General features: G+C 38.9%; 1 protein-coding gene across 1 annotated transcript in view; it reads left to right on the forward strand.

The window, feature by feature from the left end:
- The window catches only part of diaph2 (diaphanous-related formin 2), a 369240-nt gene that overhangs the window by 101813 nt on the left and 250826 nt on the right, over positions 1-16601 (forward strand). Inside the window, exons 7-10 of the mRNA XM_020591281.1 lie at positions 9098-9172; positions 9260-9329; positions 10061-10197; positions 13900-14008. Of these exons, the coding sequence (XP_020446937.1) occupies positions 9098-9172; positions 9260-9329; positions 10061-10197; positions 13900-14008 (391 nt within the window). The remainder of the gene's footprint in view (positions 1-9097; positions 9173-9259; positions 9330-10060; positions 10198-13899; positions 14009-16601) is intronic.

Below are 16601 nucleotides of genomic sequence, written 5' to 3' on the forward strand. Positions count from 1 at the left end.
TGGTTCTGAACAAGTTGGAGCCTGGAGAGTGATGACTGGGATAACCATCCCTTTGCTCTGACAAGTTATTTTCTACTATGATTATCTAGATTTAACATCTTCCAGGAATGGAAGGAGTGATATCCAAAGACCTAACCTGACAGTGACGTACATTAAAATGTGCTGCAGCCGTTGCCACAGCAAAAGGAGTAATGTGAGGGTCGAAGCTTTCCAGTGAGGCAATTTTCTCTGCACTATGCTGCAGGACTCTACTTTCTAGATTCCCAGTGTTATTACAAACCAATCTCAACCACCCTGCAGGCCTCAGACAAGTTTGCTCTGTCACTTGTCAAGGAGAAACAAGATGGGAAACATTTGGAGATGACAGTCATTTAGCAGAGGTCTGTAAGTAAGGGTTTCTCGAGTGCTCTGTAAGAGAGGTAATTCACTCATTACGAAGTCCACATTTATTTTTGCCTTTTACTTTTCAGGATGGTCCAGTCAGTTATGTTTTATAGCATTCAAAGTTTTATCCTTAACTTGTCATGAATCTTAAGGCACTATCTTCTACAGACACGATGAGCAAACACAAATGAGCAAGTTAACTAGTTTTTACCCTTCCAGCTGACTTCAGAGTTGACATTCAGCCTTCTTCCTCAGAGGCGGTAAAATGATTCTGTAGACATAAATGTCCTTCGTGTCTGGGTATATTTTAAGGGTAATGCCTATTTTATTTTATGACACCATCTGTTAACCTCCTAGATAGGACTTACTTGGAAATGATCTTATACAGGTATATGAAATACCTGGATTGTTGCTCTCATAAAAATCTCTAATTGTTATTTATTGTTAAATTTAGTATAGTCATAGGATACATTTACACAAAACATGTTTAGGCTAATATTGTGCATTTCTGAGTCTGAATATGGATTTGAAGAATATAGCTTAAAATTAACAGTGGTGGAAGAAGTATTCAGATCCTTTTAGTAAAGGTAGCAAAGTAAAAATACTCTATTACAAGTAAAAGTCCTGTATTCAAAATGTTAGTAAGTAAAAGTTCAAAATTATTAGCATAAAAATGTACCTAAAGTACTAAAGTATTCATTATGCAGAATAGAACATTGAATGTATACCATAATATTGTGTTATTATTACTGATGCACTATTGTGTATGTCATATTTACTACTGCACCTGGTTAGGGGGGGCTAGTTTTAACTAGCTTATCTATTTAATTTGAATTACTACCTGGTAGCTTCTGAATTTTCCACCAGGGATCATAAATCTTAAAATCACACAGTATATTTTTTGTTTTTTAGTATGTGGGGCATATAACCAGGGTCTCCTGTGACCAGAGTCCATATTTAAAACACATCTGAGCAGGAAATCTGTCTAATAAAAGCTTCCATCAACTTTCCTAACCTACAAAAGTTATTTTGTCCGCTTCATGATTTAGGAAAGCTGCAGAGTTGTCTTGCCCCAGCAGATATCGAGCACCAGGACAAACACATTCAGCTGGGGTACACCGATGCTTTACAAAGGGGTTTATACATCTTCTGTAAAAGATCCCAGCGACAAAAGCTCAAACAGAATGGCAACTTTATGGCCTTGAAAATAGAACCCGTTCCTTCAAAGAAGTGCTTGCCACTGCATTTCCCTCTTCTCCCTGAAAGATGAAGCTCATTTTTGCAGAAGCCTGGGGAATATGTAGATACATCACATCACATCTTATGATCCTTTTTAATGATCTTCCACAACACATACAGATACACACTATACAAAGCATTAAGTTAATTGGTCTAACCAACCAGCAGTCTGCCAGTAGGACCACAGGTTTCTGTCTGCCTCCACCTAGCAGTGGGGATTGTTGTATAGGAACGCTGGTGTTGCTCCGGAGTTAATTAGAAATTTCAAGAGTGCTTTGCACTCTGTGGGGGGTCATTTCAAAGTATCCAGGGAGCATGGTGCGCTTTCAGCTGTCTGCACTTACTAGTTGATTTAATTCTGATTGAGACTTCCATTTCCTTAAGCTTTGACACGCTCTGCGTACATATACAGACACACCATACAGACAGACACACGCTGCCTTCACTCAGTTTCATTTTCCGTCCTTGCACACACACAGAGGCTCGTTCAATTCCGCCTCAAAAAGTGGAACATTCGCTTATGTAGTGGGCCTGATCCTCAGTCTTTGTTAGAGCCACATTTTGGAATCAAGCTGAGAGTTGGAAGTGCAACATGCTTCTTTTGAGTACTGCTCCGGTTCCTGTATGTGCTTGGTTGCACTGGTAATCACCTTCTTGCTGTGCTGACACCAGGAATATTGTTCTCAGACTGTGTTACTAGCTTTAGTATCAGTATCAAAAATCAGTACTCCTACTGAAGCTGGTACTGTGTACAGTTCCTCTGCCTTTACTCACTGATGTTGTTGTCAGAAGAAGATTGTTCATCTACAATATGTGCCGGTATGTTTTTAATTAAGTTATTTTTGCACTCAGTTATTTATTAGTGGGTAATGGAGAGGTGGACAGTAACTGGAGAAGCCAGAAAGAGAGGGAGGAGGAGACCTGCCACAAATGGTGGGGGCCAGACTCGAACCACCGGCATGTTACACATAGTGTGTACAAAACCACTTGGCTATCAGGGCGTCCTTTAGGTGTTCTCTGTGCCAGCCAGCAGGCGATAGCAAACAGAGATGAAGGCAGCTAAGTGGAGTGTCAGAGCACTTGTCACTCTGATGGAGAGAGTTCATGTCACCTGTAGCTACATGTGAAGGATATCAGCTGCTCAGTGCAGCACATGTCAGTGATTTTCGTTCTGTGTGTGTGTTAATGCTGGATGGACAGGGAATCTGTGCACTCAGTACATTGCAGTAGTTCCTTGGCAACTTTATTATTATTTTTTTTTACCTTGGTTTTACGACATCAGTCTTTTAAATATTTAACACGTGTTTGTGTGAGGTGACATTTCTTTAAATAGTGTTTTAACAGAATTTTTAAAAAAAATCTGTGAAGGACTCTTTAAGAACATTGTGTTACTTGCTTGTTGTAACCTCTGTGTTGTTTTGCAGTCAGGATGAGCTTTATATAATTCACAGCTGGGGTGTGCGATAAATTCATCATTCTGTCTAAGATATTAGATTATAGCCACCATGATAGCTTCTGTAAATATAGGAGAGTCATTGATACTATTTTAAATTTTGAAATTTTAGACAAGCTAGCAGCGTGGATCTGGGGATAACAATGTTAGTTGGTCCGTTCAGCTGACAGTATGTTGGCCCAGCGCCACCGACAGGTCTGACACTTCACTTTACAACAGTCAGTGTTAGTGCAGACTGTATGCATGTTAGAGTGCCAGTGTTTACATAAAGCTCCAAGCACAACTGAGCGGACACATTACAAACAATACAATTTGCTGTAGTTATAATATACTGCAACATTTTTTTTTTTTTTATTATTGTTGTTGGGCATCATTTTTCATTAGTCTAGTGTGTTAAGACCTTGTGGGACCTAGCATGGTTAAAAAACATTTAGACTTTTTTCCCCACACAACACTTCATAAAATATAAGCTGGGGAAAATAAATTTTGTCAGCTGAAGGTTTTATGATGTTTTACATGATGAAAAACATAATCTTACCATTTTGGAACAGGTGTTGAATATTGAGCTATATTATTTGCTTTTTGTACCATTTGTCCTGAGTCAGTCTTTATTATTGTGTGATATACAACCCAAAGCTACATTAACAGCAAAAAAAGAGAATGAGTTATTATATTATTAGACAACCTCAGTGCCATCCCTCTGATAAACGTCAGTCATCTTTCTGCAAACAGAAAAAGAGCCTTGTGTGGCAACATATCTTTTAGGATTCATTAAGAGCTACTGTGATTTTATTGTAATGGATGATGTAAACGTTACAGCATTTAATGCTGACCTTGTTAGGGGATAGTTTTTGATTTTAAGCAAGTAAATAAAAGCTGTAAAGTCCACATTAGAAGTGGAAGAAACGTTGCTCTTAATGGGATAGCTATTTTTGAAAAGAAAATTTTTTTTCGATGTGATAAACAGAAAAGTACAGTTAATATTTTATATCTAATCTGTCATCTGATATGCCCTGTGCATTAAGGTTATTTCAGTAGGGTATTAAATTGATCTGAGTATAATGTAGCTACATGTTTGATGTGGTAAATTACTGGGCAGACACTGGTGGTGCTTGGTTTCAAGCTATAATGTTCACAGCTATTCGTTGCATAGAGCATTGGTCCTCAGTTGGAATACTGTAGCACTGAATCAGTCAGTAGTCCCTCAAAGGAACAATTGAATGACTTTTCCTGTAATACAATCTGAAATGTATTGCACTTGTACAGAAGCTTTCAATAGCAAAGCTCCCCACCTGGCTATGATAAAACAATAAAACTGGTCTATAGACTGAAATCAATGCATGTATAAGCTATCTAAACAAGAGACCAGTGATGAGTCAAACATAGTGTGAGAGTGTCTGTCTCTCACTGTTACTGTCGCTGTCGAGTCACATACTCGAACTGGTGATGCGCAGTAATCTTTATCGTATTCTGACATTTCCCTTGCTGTATCTGCAGAACTCTATTTACACTCTATACTTCTTACCCACATGCTTTGTTATTATATTTTGCCCTCAGTTTTGGCAGTATACCCTGTAACTACTTGTATTCCCTTGAGCAAAATAAGAGCCCATAGTGGCACCAGGTGTATCATTTTCACTCAGGCAAAATGCAGTGGTGGAAGTACTGAGATTGTTTACTAAAGTGAACGTAATAAAACAATTTAAAAATACTCTATTACAAGTAAAGGTCAGGGATTCAAATGCTACCTAGGTGAAAGTACAAAAGTATTAGCACCAAAATATATTTACATTAAAGTACTAAAAGTAGAAATAGTCATGCAGAATGGCACGTTACATTGTTGTATGTCATATTATTTGATTATAATTATCCATCCACTATCTATACTACTTATCCTGGAGCCATTCCCAGACAGGGTCCACCCTGGACAGGTCTCTAGTCTGTCACAGGGCTGACACCTACAGACAGACAACCACACAGACACTCACACTCAGCAGTGCTAACCACTGTACCACTGTGCCACCTGATTATAACTGGTGATGTGTTATTGTTTTCATCATTCTCATGTTGCAGCTGCTAAAGGTGGAGCTAATTAAACTACCTTGTATACCTATAATTTAAATGACTGCTGGGTAGCTTGTGAATTTCCCACTAGGGATCAATAAACTATCATGATTTCATTGTGTATTTTGTGTAGTTGATCTGATGCTGAAAAGTCCAATAAATAATAAAAAAGTACAGTTTTTGACTCTAAAATGTAGTGAAGTTGAAGTATGAGGTAGCAGAAAATAAAAATACTTGAGTAAAGTACAGATACGTCAAAGTTGTACTGGTGACTTGTCTAGAGTGTATCCTGCCTCTCATGAAATGCATGCTTGGACTGGCTCCAGACCACCATTTAGAACAGAAAACGCAGCATAGACATTTGGTGGACGAACACATATTTGCTCATGCATGGCTAATTCTTTTGGTCTTTTGGGAAACGAATGTTATTTGACAAAAGGACTAGTGGTCATCTCACTGCAAGACATTTTGTCTTGTATTAGGCCGAACAATAAACCTTTGATTAGGCTGAAATTAATTCATAACAGCTAACATAACTCCGTCAAACTGGCGGGAATAGCACAAACTGTAAAGTAGAACTGCTTCCCTAAGACAAACCATTAATTTTTCATTTTGCCTGCGGAATATACATGATTGCAGAAAGTAACACAATTTGGTGGCACTTAACTAGAGGATTATAGCCATCAATATTAGATGAACAAGTTCCCCTAAGTTAATGAAATTCTTGGATGCACGCCAACGTCTGAAGAAGAGACTGATAAGGAAAGGGTTCAACTAAACATGAGGTTTATAGGGCCAAGGTTGCTGCATTACGTATATCCTGAGCAATAACAGTTCTCTGATGAGAATACTCATTGGTAATACTCCAAACCTCAAAATGATATTGTTTGTAATCATGTTACAATAAAGAAAGCAGTGTTCTTATAAGAGAAAGTTAGAAACCGATTGTTGGGCCCAGATGTCGGCACATCGATGGTATTGAGCTAAAACTTGTCCACACAACCACACACACACTCTAGTAGTGGTGTCGTCAGTACTGTTTATGTTAGTTGTAATGATATGTTGTCCACTGAGGCAGTTTTTCTGATGAACAGAGAGAGGTCACTTCATAGCTTCAGGACCGTCTCTTATTTTCTTTGTGGTGACTTTTGGGACATTTAGAAGGCGAGCTGAAGAAGGCCTAAGGGTAGAAGTCTTGGGACAAAAAATGATAGACACTCAGGGAGGAGTCAACATATTTAGTGCCTTAAAAGCCTTTTTGCAACCTGCAGCAAGACGTCTGTTTTTGATGAAAAATGTACTGCACACCCAACCCTCCAGCTCCTTCTTTCCAGCATTTATTCCTGCCTGATGTTTTAGTATCTGACTCTGGATTTTTGTTCTTGACCACCGTATATTGCCTGCCCCTTCAAACTTCGGACTGCCTACTGGTGTATGATTTATCGGACTTCCCGTTGGACAACGCTTTTTGGATTCCTTTGCTGTATGTGTTTGCTGGCTCTGATCTTGGACTGCTATACCGATCTGTATGTGCGTTTTGTGTTACACTGTGTCTTGTATTAGTTTTTTGTTCAGTGTCTGAGCTCTTGTTAAAGAGTTCACCACAACATTTTCGGCAGCTTAACGCGCCAATCCTGACAACCCAGTCCAGGGATGTGTTTCTTTGAGTCGTTTTTGAACAACGGAGATCTGTTGCACAGATGAACAAGCTAATCCAGTTCTGACAGACATGAACTGTGATTAGAGGCAAATCACTGTTGGTTTTAGTCTCTGTATGGAGATTGCTGAAAATACAATTAGCATCAAAAACAATCGGCCTTATCCTTTAAGATGTTTAGCATTTAATGTTAGATGCACAGTAAAAGTAAATTTGGGCTTAACCTGACCACTGGAGTGGTTTGTAGAGCTAGAGAGAGATAAAGAACTTTATTAATTCACAGAAAAGATGAGGAATGCATGGATTTATACAGTCAAAGGCTAAATTATAATCAAATGCTAAATAGACTATAAAGTAACAAATAAGTTTAAGACAGAGGAGAGTGGAAATGAAAATAGAAAAGAGCTTAGAATAAAAAGAACCAAAATAGAAATGCAGTTAAAAACAGTGGTGAACAACATAAAACATAAGGAGTAACTAAGAATACTAAATAATAGGTCTTCATTTTTAATATATCTAATGGCTTTTTATTTTAAAAATCAATTTTTTTTTTGTTACACTATTAGAAAGCATACGGTGGGCATTCTCCAAATAGGGTGTGTGTTAAATGATATGTTAATTCATACAGTAGATAAGGAAATCATACATATAACAATTATAAAACATTTTTAACAGTATTGGTCAAAATTGTGGATGTATTTTCTCATTCAGTTCAACAGGAAATGAACCTCCAAATGTTTGGTACCATATATTTTTCAGCTGATGTTAAACCACCACTTTGGTTATTAATGTGATTAGAAATGCATTTAAAGCACATAGTCACTGTGTGGTGAATTACAGCACAGTCAACATGCTATACATTTGCATCTTTTTGCTGTGGCAGTCGACTTGATTTTAAATCACGATATGATACGTGATATATGAACACAGAGGGCGAAGCGCATTTGTTCCAGTGCTTTCTCACACAAATAATTGTGTACACAGCATTGCCAGAATCCCATATTGCATTTACACTGTGTAATAAACAGCCTATCTCTTCACAAATATTTGTTCCATTTCCTGTCCTGTGAAGACTAACATTACCATCATTACTAAGGAGTGTAAACAAAGACTGGGGGCTCACTGAACTGTACCTTCTCAGCCATGTCGTCTCCTCTCCCTCTTTGTTGTCCTAGTCTCTCATTTACTCCTACCACTTCTGTGTCACAAATACAAGTAACTGCATTATTATTCTGCAGTAAACTCAGCCAGTTTGTTCTTTATTTTTTCTTGTGGCCTTAAATATGTGCAAAGCACATGCATTCAAACTTGAAGGCCCTCTGTAAACAGGCACTTATCAATTTAAAATTTTACATTTTTGTTTAGAAAATAGATCATTATAAACTACAGTAAATACTAATGATTTATAAATTGGTTTTGCTTGTCCACTAATAAAATTTGAGTAATGGTGGGGTAGGGGGTTGCAGAGTCCGCAGATTCCTTCACAGACCAAACAAATACCTCACTTCAGCTTCACCAATTGCCTCAGGCTAATGCATCTCATGCCTAATTGAGGGTCTCTTCTATCTCACTGAGTCAATACAAATGACTTTAATATTCAAACCATTATTATTTCAAATCATTGTCAAGAAGCCAAGATAAATCATTGACTTATGCCCCGTTAATGTCAGAAAATTACTCGATGCGTTTTGTGTTATTGACAGTTAGGGGCCTGAAAACAAGTAATGCTAATGACATAATCTGGCTGTGACCACACTGTCCCTCCCACCCTGCTCCTGCCTCCCTCTTCCCTGGCTTAGACAAATGAGCTCATCTGCACTGGATCATTTGCTGTCTCTTGATACACTGCGGTTTATAGCCAATTATCTCTCACGATCCATTATCGATTACAGTGTTATCTTTCTTGCATTGCTTAATCTTTTGGCACAGGAACAAAGCAGCTCACAGTGGGGCCTGGATACAAACTGCTTAGCAATGGAAACACTAGTTAAGATGGATGGGTGTTCATCTGCTTGTAAATTCAAACTGATGCACACTGTATTCAGCATCAGTGAGGGCAGGCTGGTTTTTAATTTGCTGCTCTCCCTGTTAGGAATTAAAAACCACTGCAACAGTCAGTTTATCTAAGTGACTGTTAAACCTTTTATATTGGTCTGAATGACTGATTTCCTCTGAGGTTAATATAATATTGCTTGAGTTTGCTTCTTTCAGTGTATCAACATGGCTTCCAATACCAGCAAAGCAGTAACAATTTTGAAAGCATATTGGGTAACTCATTTCTGTGTGTTTGCCTTTTTTAGCTGGGTTAATAACTTCGGCCATGAGGGTCTCGGCCTTCTTCTGGACGCTCTGGAGAAGCTGCTGGACAAGAAACAGTGAGTGTTCACATCCCACATCTGTGTCATTTCGATAGCACTAGGTTCTGTTCATGAAATCAATGTTCTTTTCAATTTTTGTTTCAGGCAAGAGAATATTGATAAACGGAACCAGCATAAACTTATCCAGTGCTTGAAGGCTTTCATGAACAATAAGGTTTGTATGAGAGAATGAAGGCAAAATGACCAATCGGTTAGCTCATTTAATTCCAGTATACCTGCATGGTAACCAAATATTGCTCAGATGCAGTCCTAAATTACAAGAGATAATTCAAAAGAAGTTGCAGCTTTGCTTTTTTTGAGAGGCATTGTAATGTTTTTTGCCAATAAATAAAAAGCATAAGCATCTTAGAAATTTCTAATAGTACTTCAGGTTGCCAGGATTCCAAACCTGATTGGAATGTGGACTCTGACAAACTGGGGTTAATTGGACAGTGAAGGGGCGCTAATTTTACCATTTCAAACCCACAGTCCCAAATCTTTTAATTATCTTTTTTGGGGAAGGCCTGGCTCATTTTTCACCAGTGGCACGCATTTCAAGGAGAGATGAACTACTGGTATTGCTTGTCTTAGAGTTAGTCCCACATGTGGTCATCTTTGCCCATTCCTTCAGTTGTGGAGACTATAAGGTACGGTACAGGAGACTTTAAGTATTGTCCCTATAGTCCTGTCCTGAATTGAATTAATTCATCAACTTCTCCATTTTCTCGAATGGTCTCGTTGTCCCTTCTTAAAGGAACATTAAGGCTAACTCTGTTTAATGTAGAGCTTCTTTGTATAATTAATATTTTCATGAAGGGAATGTTCTCCAAGAATTCAAATGGTCTCATTAAGTTATACCCGATGGACCTTTTCTCTTTCCTACCTCATCCCCTCCATGTCTTACAGTATGGACTGCAAAGAATCTTGGGAGATGAGCGAAGTCTGTTGCTGCTGGCGCGGGCAATTGACCCGAAACAGACCAGCATGATGACAGAGATTGTCAAAATCCTCTCTGCCTTCTGTATTATCGGAGAAGAAAACATGTAAGTCAAATTAACTTTGCCTGATCATTCGCCACATTTTTCCTGCACACCTTGCTCTTGTATTCATCATCATTAAAGAAATATTTGTAGATATTCAGTTGCATATGCCCTCACGCAACATGTAAATGATTTCAGCAGTCTTAAATAAGATTTTGTCACAGTGAATGGTTGGTTTTCTTAATCGGGCACTTTGATTTTATTTGCAGTTTTGCGGGTTTTGAGAAATTCATCACTGAGACATCTTACATCACCCCAAATAAATGGGTGTGAATAAAATTCTATTTATGGTGCTCAAAGACTGAAATAATGACATTTATAAAACCAAAATCCCTTTTCAAAACACACAATTTAATCCACAGGCCTCAAAGGGGAGTGTTCTCATTAAAACTGTAAAACACATTCCAGAGTTTAAGGGACAGATGTCTCTACATTTAAAATTAAAACTACAAATAAAACCAAAGGTATCTGCAAGGTCGATACATCTGCGTGTAAGTGGTATGGGTGAACTGGCCCTTTAAGTGCTTTTGCTTAGTCTTCATTCAGTGTTGTGTGAGGAACACATTTCCCTATCTTTCTCAGTAAATTACAGCTCATGCGGAAACAGCACAGCATCGTTTGAAAATCTGGCGATGGCTGATGGAGGTGGTGTGCTCGATTTCTGCTAGGTTTACACCTTTTGTAATGTTCATGAAACTGCAAGAGGGAAGGAGATGACTTCTACTTGTAAACACTGGGATATCACCCTCGCTTCAGTCTTATCCCACTGGTTTGCCTGTACTCGTACAAAGACCGCAGCACCTGCATACATTTCCACTCACTGTGACCACATGCTGCATACACCGATGACCTCAGACAGTACAGAAACCTGTTGGGGCGCACTGTCAGATGATGCAGTTTAGTCTGTTTAATGTGTTGAACTACTCATTGTAGTTTGCCACGGACACACAACCTGGCTGACAGCTTATAAATTGGATTTAGGGGAGTGTTTTTTATTGTTTCCCACAGGGCCAGACTAGAATAACAATGGCACTTCAAAGTCAGTCTGTATGCAGTGGTAGAAATAAACAAAACCACAAATTTTGTTGGAGAAGCTGATTTCAGCAGTGTGCCTCACATCCCTGACCATCCAAATAGGCATTTATGCTTTACAGCTCTGACCCTTGCTGTGATGGTACATGATTTCTGAAATTGTTTTTAAGTTACAGAATATCAAGCAGTGGGATTTTTCTGACTTAACAGCCAATTAATGCATTCTTTTGCATTAATTTCATATTTTTTTAAAACATAGTTGTATAAGTGCTCCTAAAAATCTCTATCCATTAAACAGAAACTACAGTATAATTGAAAATAAAAGAATATCCCAAATACTTTTTTCATTTATTTTCTAAATATTACTATTTGATTTGTTATGCTTAGAGCACTATAGTTGCTTTTATTATTTATGAGTTAAGAATTTTCGGTTAGGAGCATAAATCTGTGCAAATATATCTTTAGATGTTTTGATGTTATGTGTTAATTGCATAAGGTGTTAAAAGGCCTTTTTTCACAGCACATAGCGGGAGCACAGGTGAGGCTAATACCAATAATAATGGCTCTGTTCCCCAGAGTAAGTTGTGTTAGCGAGCCACCATATTCGAGATGAGACCGATCTGCGCAGAATCGATCGATTACCAGATCGATCGCCGCGTAGTCCATGCCCGTTAGCTTTCTGTCCGACTTGATCCTGACTTGCTCTGATGAAATGCAAACATAATTAGTGATACTATCACATGGTCGCTCTCCACAGACTGCAAGACCTCAGGGCATGATGGGAAACGCCTGGCTCTTACCTGTTTCGAGAGCTGATTGGTTTAGATGTTGGATCAACAACACATAATTTTATAGAAACCTTTCATTTGTTGTTTAGTGAAAGACATTTTGATTTTATTAGTCAGCTTTTGCACTATGAAGGTTTATTCTCTTAACAGAATTAATGATGTGTGGTCGACGGTAACTTTTATCAGTCAGCGCAACTAAATGCGGTCAGATTATATTACATATAAAGATTTTATTCCAGACATAAAACCAGTCCAGACCGACAATAGAGATAGCTCTCATAGCTTGCAGGCAGTCTGTGATATTTCTACTCAGTATTATTACTCATTAATCTGACACAAAGACTTTTTGTGAGATGTGACAATTGTTAAAATTGGTTATTGCAGTTGGATTTACTCAATTTTATCATAGCTTTTGCAGATAGATGCTCTTGAATATTTATTTAAATTTGACCAATATGGATATCTTGTATTTAGCATTATACCACTTTGGCACTTGCTACTTGCACAGCTACTTTAAGCAGATACTGGGTGTAGATAGAGTAAAAATCTCTTTCTCTCACACACACTCTGTCGCTCTCTTTTTGCAATCATTAAAGTGCTCACAAATACAGTAGGCTGAAGTCAACATGGAGATCTTTGCCATGATCATAGCTCTGTACTAAAATATATGTATCCTGGTGAAATGACAGCCAAAGGTGCTGAGCTGCAACTTTCTTGCTCAGAAAATTCTCTGCCAACTGATGTTGTGACACTGACTCATGTTCAACACCCACTTCAGCTGACAGCATCAAAAGGGAACACGACAAGTTAAGCAGATCTTGCTTGCCTGTTTTGAAGCGCCGTCTGATCTGGCTTTAAAGCTACTCAGTATGCAGCTCCCCGTGCTCGTCTGTGACTTTGTAACCCCTATCACAGAGCGTGGCCGTTCCATTTATCTCTGTGTCAGGCTTACTCCACACATAAAGTCCTATTGGTAAGACACATGATCTCCCTCACTCACAAAGCAACTGCTAGTATTTTGTCATCCTGAAAGTGTTATTGTTGGGGTTGATGTGAGGTAGTAATAATGGCACCAACAAGGCTATTATTAAACATGTTCACATATTTGGAATCGTGCCAAATGTTTTGGCTTATTTATCGTAATGAAGAGAGGAACCTGTTTGTCAAACTAAGAGCTCTTGTGTACCCACGGGACGAGAACACTTGAGGACAGGGCAGTTAAGCTGTTCAGTTTCTCAGTTAATGAAGGTAAAATAGCTAATGTGGCCTTGGAGTGACAGAGAGAACCTGTTGCCAATTTGTATGCATATTGTAAATCACTGTTTAAGTGCTCATAAGACATCAATTTACTTTTATTGCAGTCCTCTGTGTGTGGTGGCATGTGTGTTAGCATAAACTTTCTCTTTCATTCACTATAGAGAGGGTGAAATTGTCCTGTGCTCTATTTAGCTGAGCTGCTGTGAGCCTTTGCAAATACTCTAATTTAGTTGCCTTCTTCTTCTCACTAGGTATATTTGTACATTAGTCTGACAATCCCTGCAATAATTTGCACCGTTTCTCATCCAGCCACATACGCTATACCACAGTTGCTTTGACAACTAAACACATTTGGAGTAAAACCCTGTTTTTGTCTAGCTTTTACTTAGAGACAAATTTGGTTACTGCAGAAATAATAGACCAGATTGCATACAAAAGAGATGGAAAGCAGTAGCATTTGTCAGGGTGACCAAAGACAGGCTGAGTAAATGTCCACACTACACAGAAGGGAAGATAACATTCATGGTGTTTGAGCTGAAAATTGTGAGTAAATGTCCTGTCAGTGAGGTGATAAAAGCGTTTGTTGAATTTTGTGTTTGCCTGCTCCCTGTTCTCTGTTTTCTTCCAGCCTGGATAAGATTCTAGCTGCCATGACAATTGCTGCGGAGAGAAACAATAAAGAGAGATTTGCTCCAATTGTGGAAGGACTGGAGAACCATGAAGCCCAGCAGCTTCAGGTTAGGAGTTGCACACCAAAAAGCATTTAACATCACATGCATTCATCGCTGCCCTTTTATTAGATTTTCTTTTGAAGAGAAATGCTGATCTAGAATAGTTTTTACGATGTCATACACACTAATTCATACTAGCCACAGTGGACCACAAACCTGGAACAGTCCAGTGTCTTTCACACATTCACAGGCCACTTTGATGCCAGGCAAGACTGAAATTGAGAGTTGCCACTCTGGGGCCCATTGTGCCTCAGCTGTCTCCATACATGTGTTATTCTCTGCCTCTCTTCACATTTTCGCGTCCACTTATCAATGGGGATGTGATCGCAGGGCTTTTGAAATGCACCCAGAGCTCCATCGTCACTGTTTAATCAACATTTGCTTCGTTGAGCGCCCCCACTGAACTATGCATTTTTTGTGAACACCAGAAAAGTGATAATGAAAAGAAAAACATAGATGTTGTGTTTCTCCAAGTGTGTTGCTGTCCTTTATTCTTTCTCACTTTGTATTCATCCCACTGCCCTGCTCAGCTTCCATTCATTGTCAAGGAGACTTTGTGGCCACCCGCTGGACCCAAAGGATTCCAAAAGTGCCAAGCAGGGGAAAGTTGGAAGGCTCAACATTATGCAAATATTCTCTGACGCAGTGTGAGCGACAGCCAATCACAATCATCTTGATCCATTTGGAAACACAAGCACATAGTTGTGCACTGCTTCATCCTTCTGTGAATGAATTTTAAACAAAATTTTGAAAAACTCCCAACTCTCTTCAACGTGTCTTAGCGGGTTTTTGAGACAATAAAGAATGACTTGTGGCCCCAAATCACTGAAATATGTAGCAGTACATAGTACAACAGATACGTGAGAAAACAACTCGGGGCAGTCGGGGCAGAATATGTCACTTACATGTATGTGCCCAGTGCGGCGCACCCCCAGAACTACAGATTCACTGAAGGTCAGACAGCCTGCTGCTGAATTCGTATGTGTGAACACACCTTTTCAAATACTTCCCCTTCCTTTTTCCATTGCTGTCAAGTTGCTTCACAAAAGGCTGTTTGTGAAAGGGCAACTAAAGCACCATACTGCTCCTCATTTTCCCTAGGATTCTTCAGCAGTAGGAAAAACTATAGAACAACAATAAAAACACCACTTAAAACATGTTTTTTGTGAAAGCAAAAGCAGGGAATTGCTTAAGGAATTACTTCTTTTTTACTGCAGGGATTTGGAAGTCATGAAGAAAAGTCATGAAGGAAACTGATGAGGCGGATGGTGGAAGAGAAAGTAGATATTCTTTTATTAGGGAGCTGTTTTTCCTTTAAATTTTGCTGTTAATGAAATGAAGCTCTGCTAATTGTGAAGCAAATTAAAATGCTTTGCTGATGCAGGGGGTTCAAGGAAAGTAATAGACTTTTTATCCAAAACCTGTGATGGACTATAGAACTAGACTTCGCTAATGTGATTAAAATGTGTTCTGCCGTCATTCAGTCTATGCTTGTCTGCTGAACACGAGAGAAGCTCTGCATCTCAACTTTAAAGCCGCCCCTGCAGTACCACTTTTAATTACGATGTTTAGAACCCCCCCTTTGGCACTACTGCAGCTTTGCAAATCTAACACAGATAATGCCCCTGATCCAGCTGCCTTTGACGCCACAATACATGACTGAGGTGAGGACGAAGTACTTGATGGAAGTATCAGTCTGTATTCAGGAGAAGAGAGAGAATTTTTCATGAGCTCCATGGCTTTCTTCACTCACATAAACTCTGTGAAGATTTGGCAGAGTTTCTTTTATGCAGCTGGTCTCCGGTGAGCACAGTAACATGTCAGGTTTCAGTGTGCGGGTCTTAGTGGTCCTCAAGCCTTTCTGGAACTAGGAGACTTCTGCCATGTGTTTTGTGCCTGCCAATGGTGGCACGTTCCTTAATGACAGTGCGACCTTTACTGCGACACGTTTGTGCTTCCCTAGGAGAATACACAATGTCTTATTATATTACTCTGTCTTACATTGCATAGCAACATGAATTTTCCTCTTACAACTGGCTAACAAATGTGTTTGTATTGGCGCTACAACTTTAAACCAAAAAGCAGATATGTTTTATTGTCATTCTAATAAAAGATCACTTAAAATTTGTTTTAATGAGCAAAACATGGAAAAACATTCAGGATACAATGGAGGGAAATGAGAGGAAATATATTTCTTTTCATATATTCAAGTGACGTTTCATGGAATGCATGTGCATCTGCAGGTTTGTAGTTTTGCTAACACACCAAAGTGTTTAAATTTCCAACTCAGGAAACCACACAGAATTGTTGTGGGTCACATTAATAACACATTCAGTCCAGCTGTGCAGGGTCAAGGTTTAAGAAGGCAATGTTTCACATCATCCATGGGAATCCTTCAGCCTGCTATCGATTGTCTGTCCAAAGAAAACTCTCTTATCCCCTGAAACACCTTACTGCTCATTATAATTCATCAACGATTTCATCTTAACCCTCTCCTCAACCCAACAGGCACAGAGAAACACACATGCACACACTTTGTTCCCTCCCAGTAAATCCATTAATAATGCACATCTAGTCAGTAGACACACCAGATCTGTAC

The sequence above is a fragment of the Monopterus albus genome, unplaced genomic scaffold (assembly GCF_001952655.1).
Source record: "Monopterus albus unplaced genomic scaffold, M_albus_1.0 scaffold2.1, whole genome shotgun sequence".
NCBI lineage: Eukaryota > Metazoa > Chordata > Actinopteri > Synbranchiformes > Synbranchidae > Monopterus > Monopterus albus.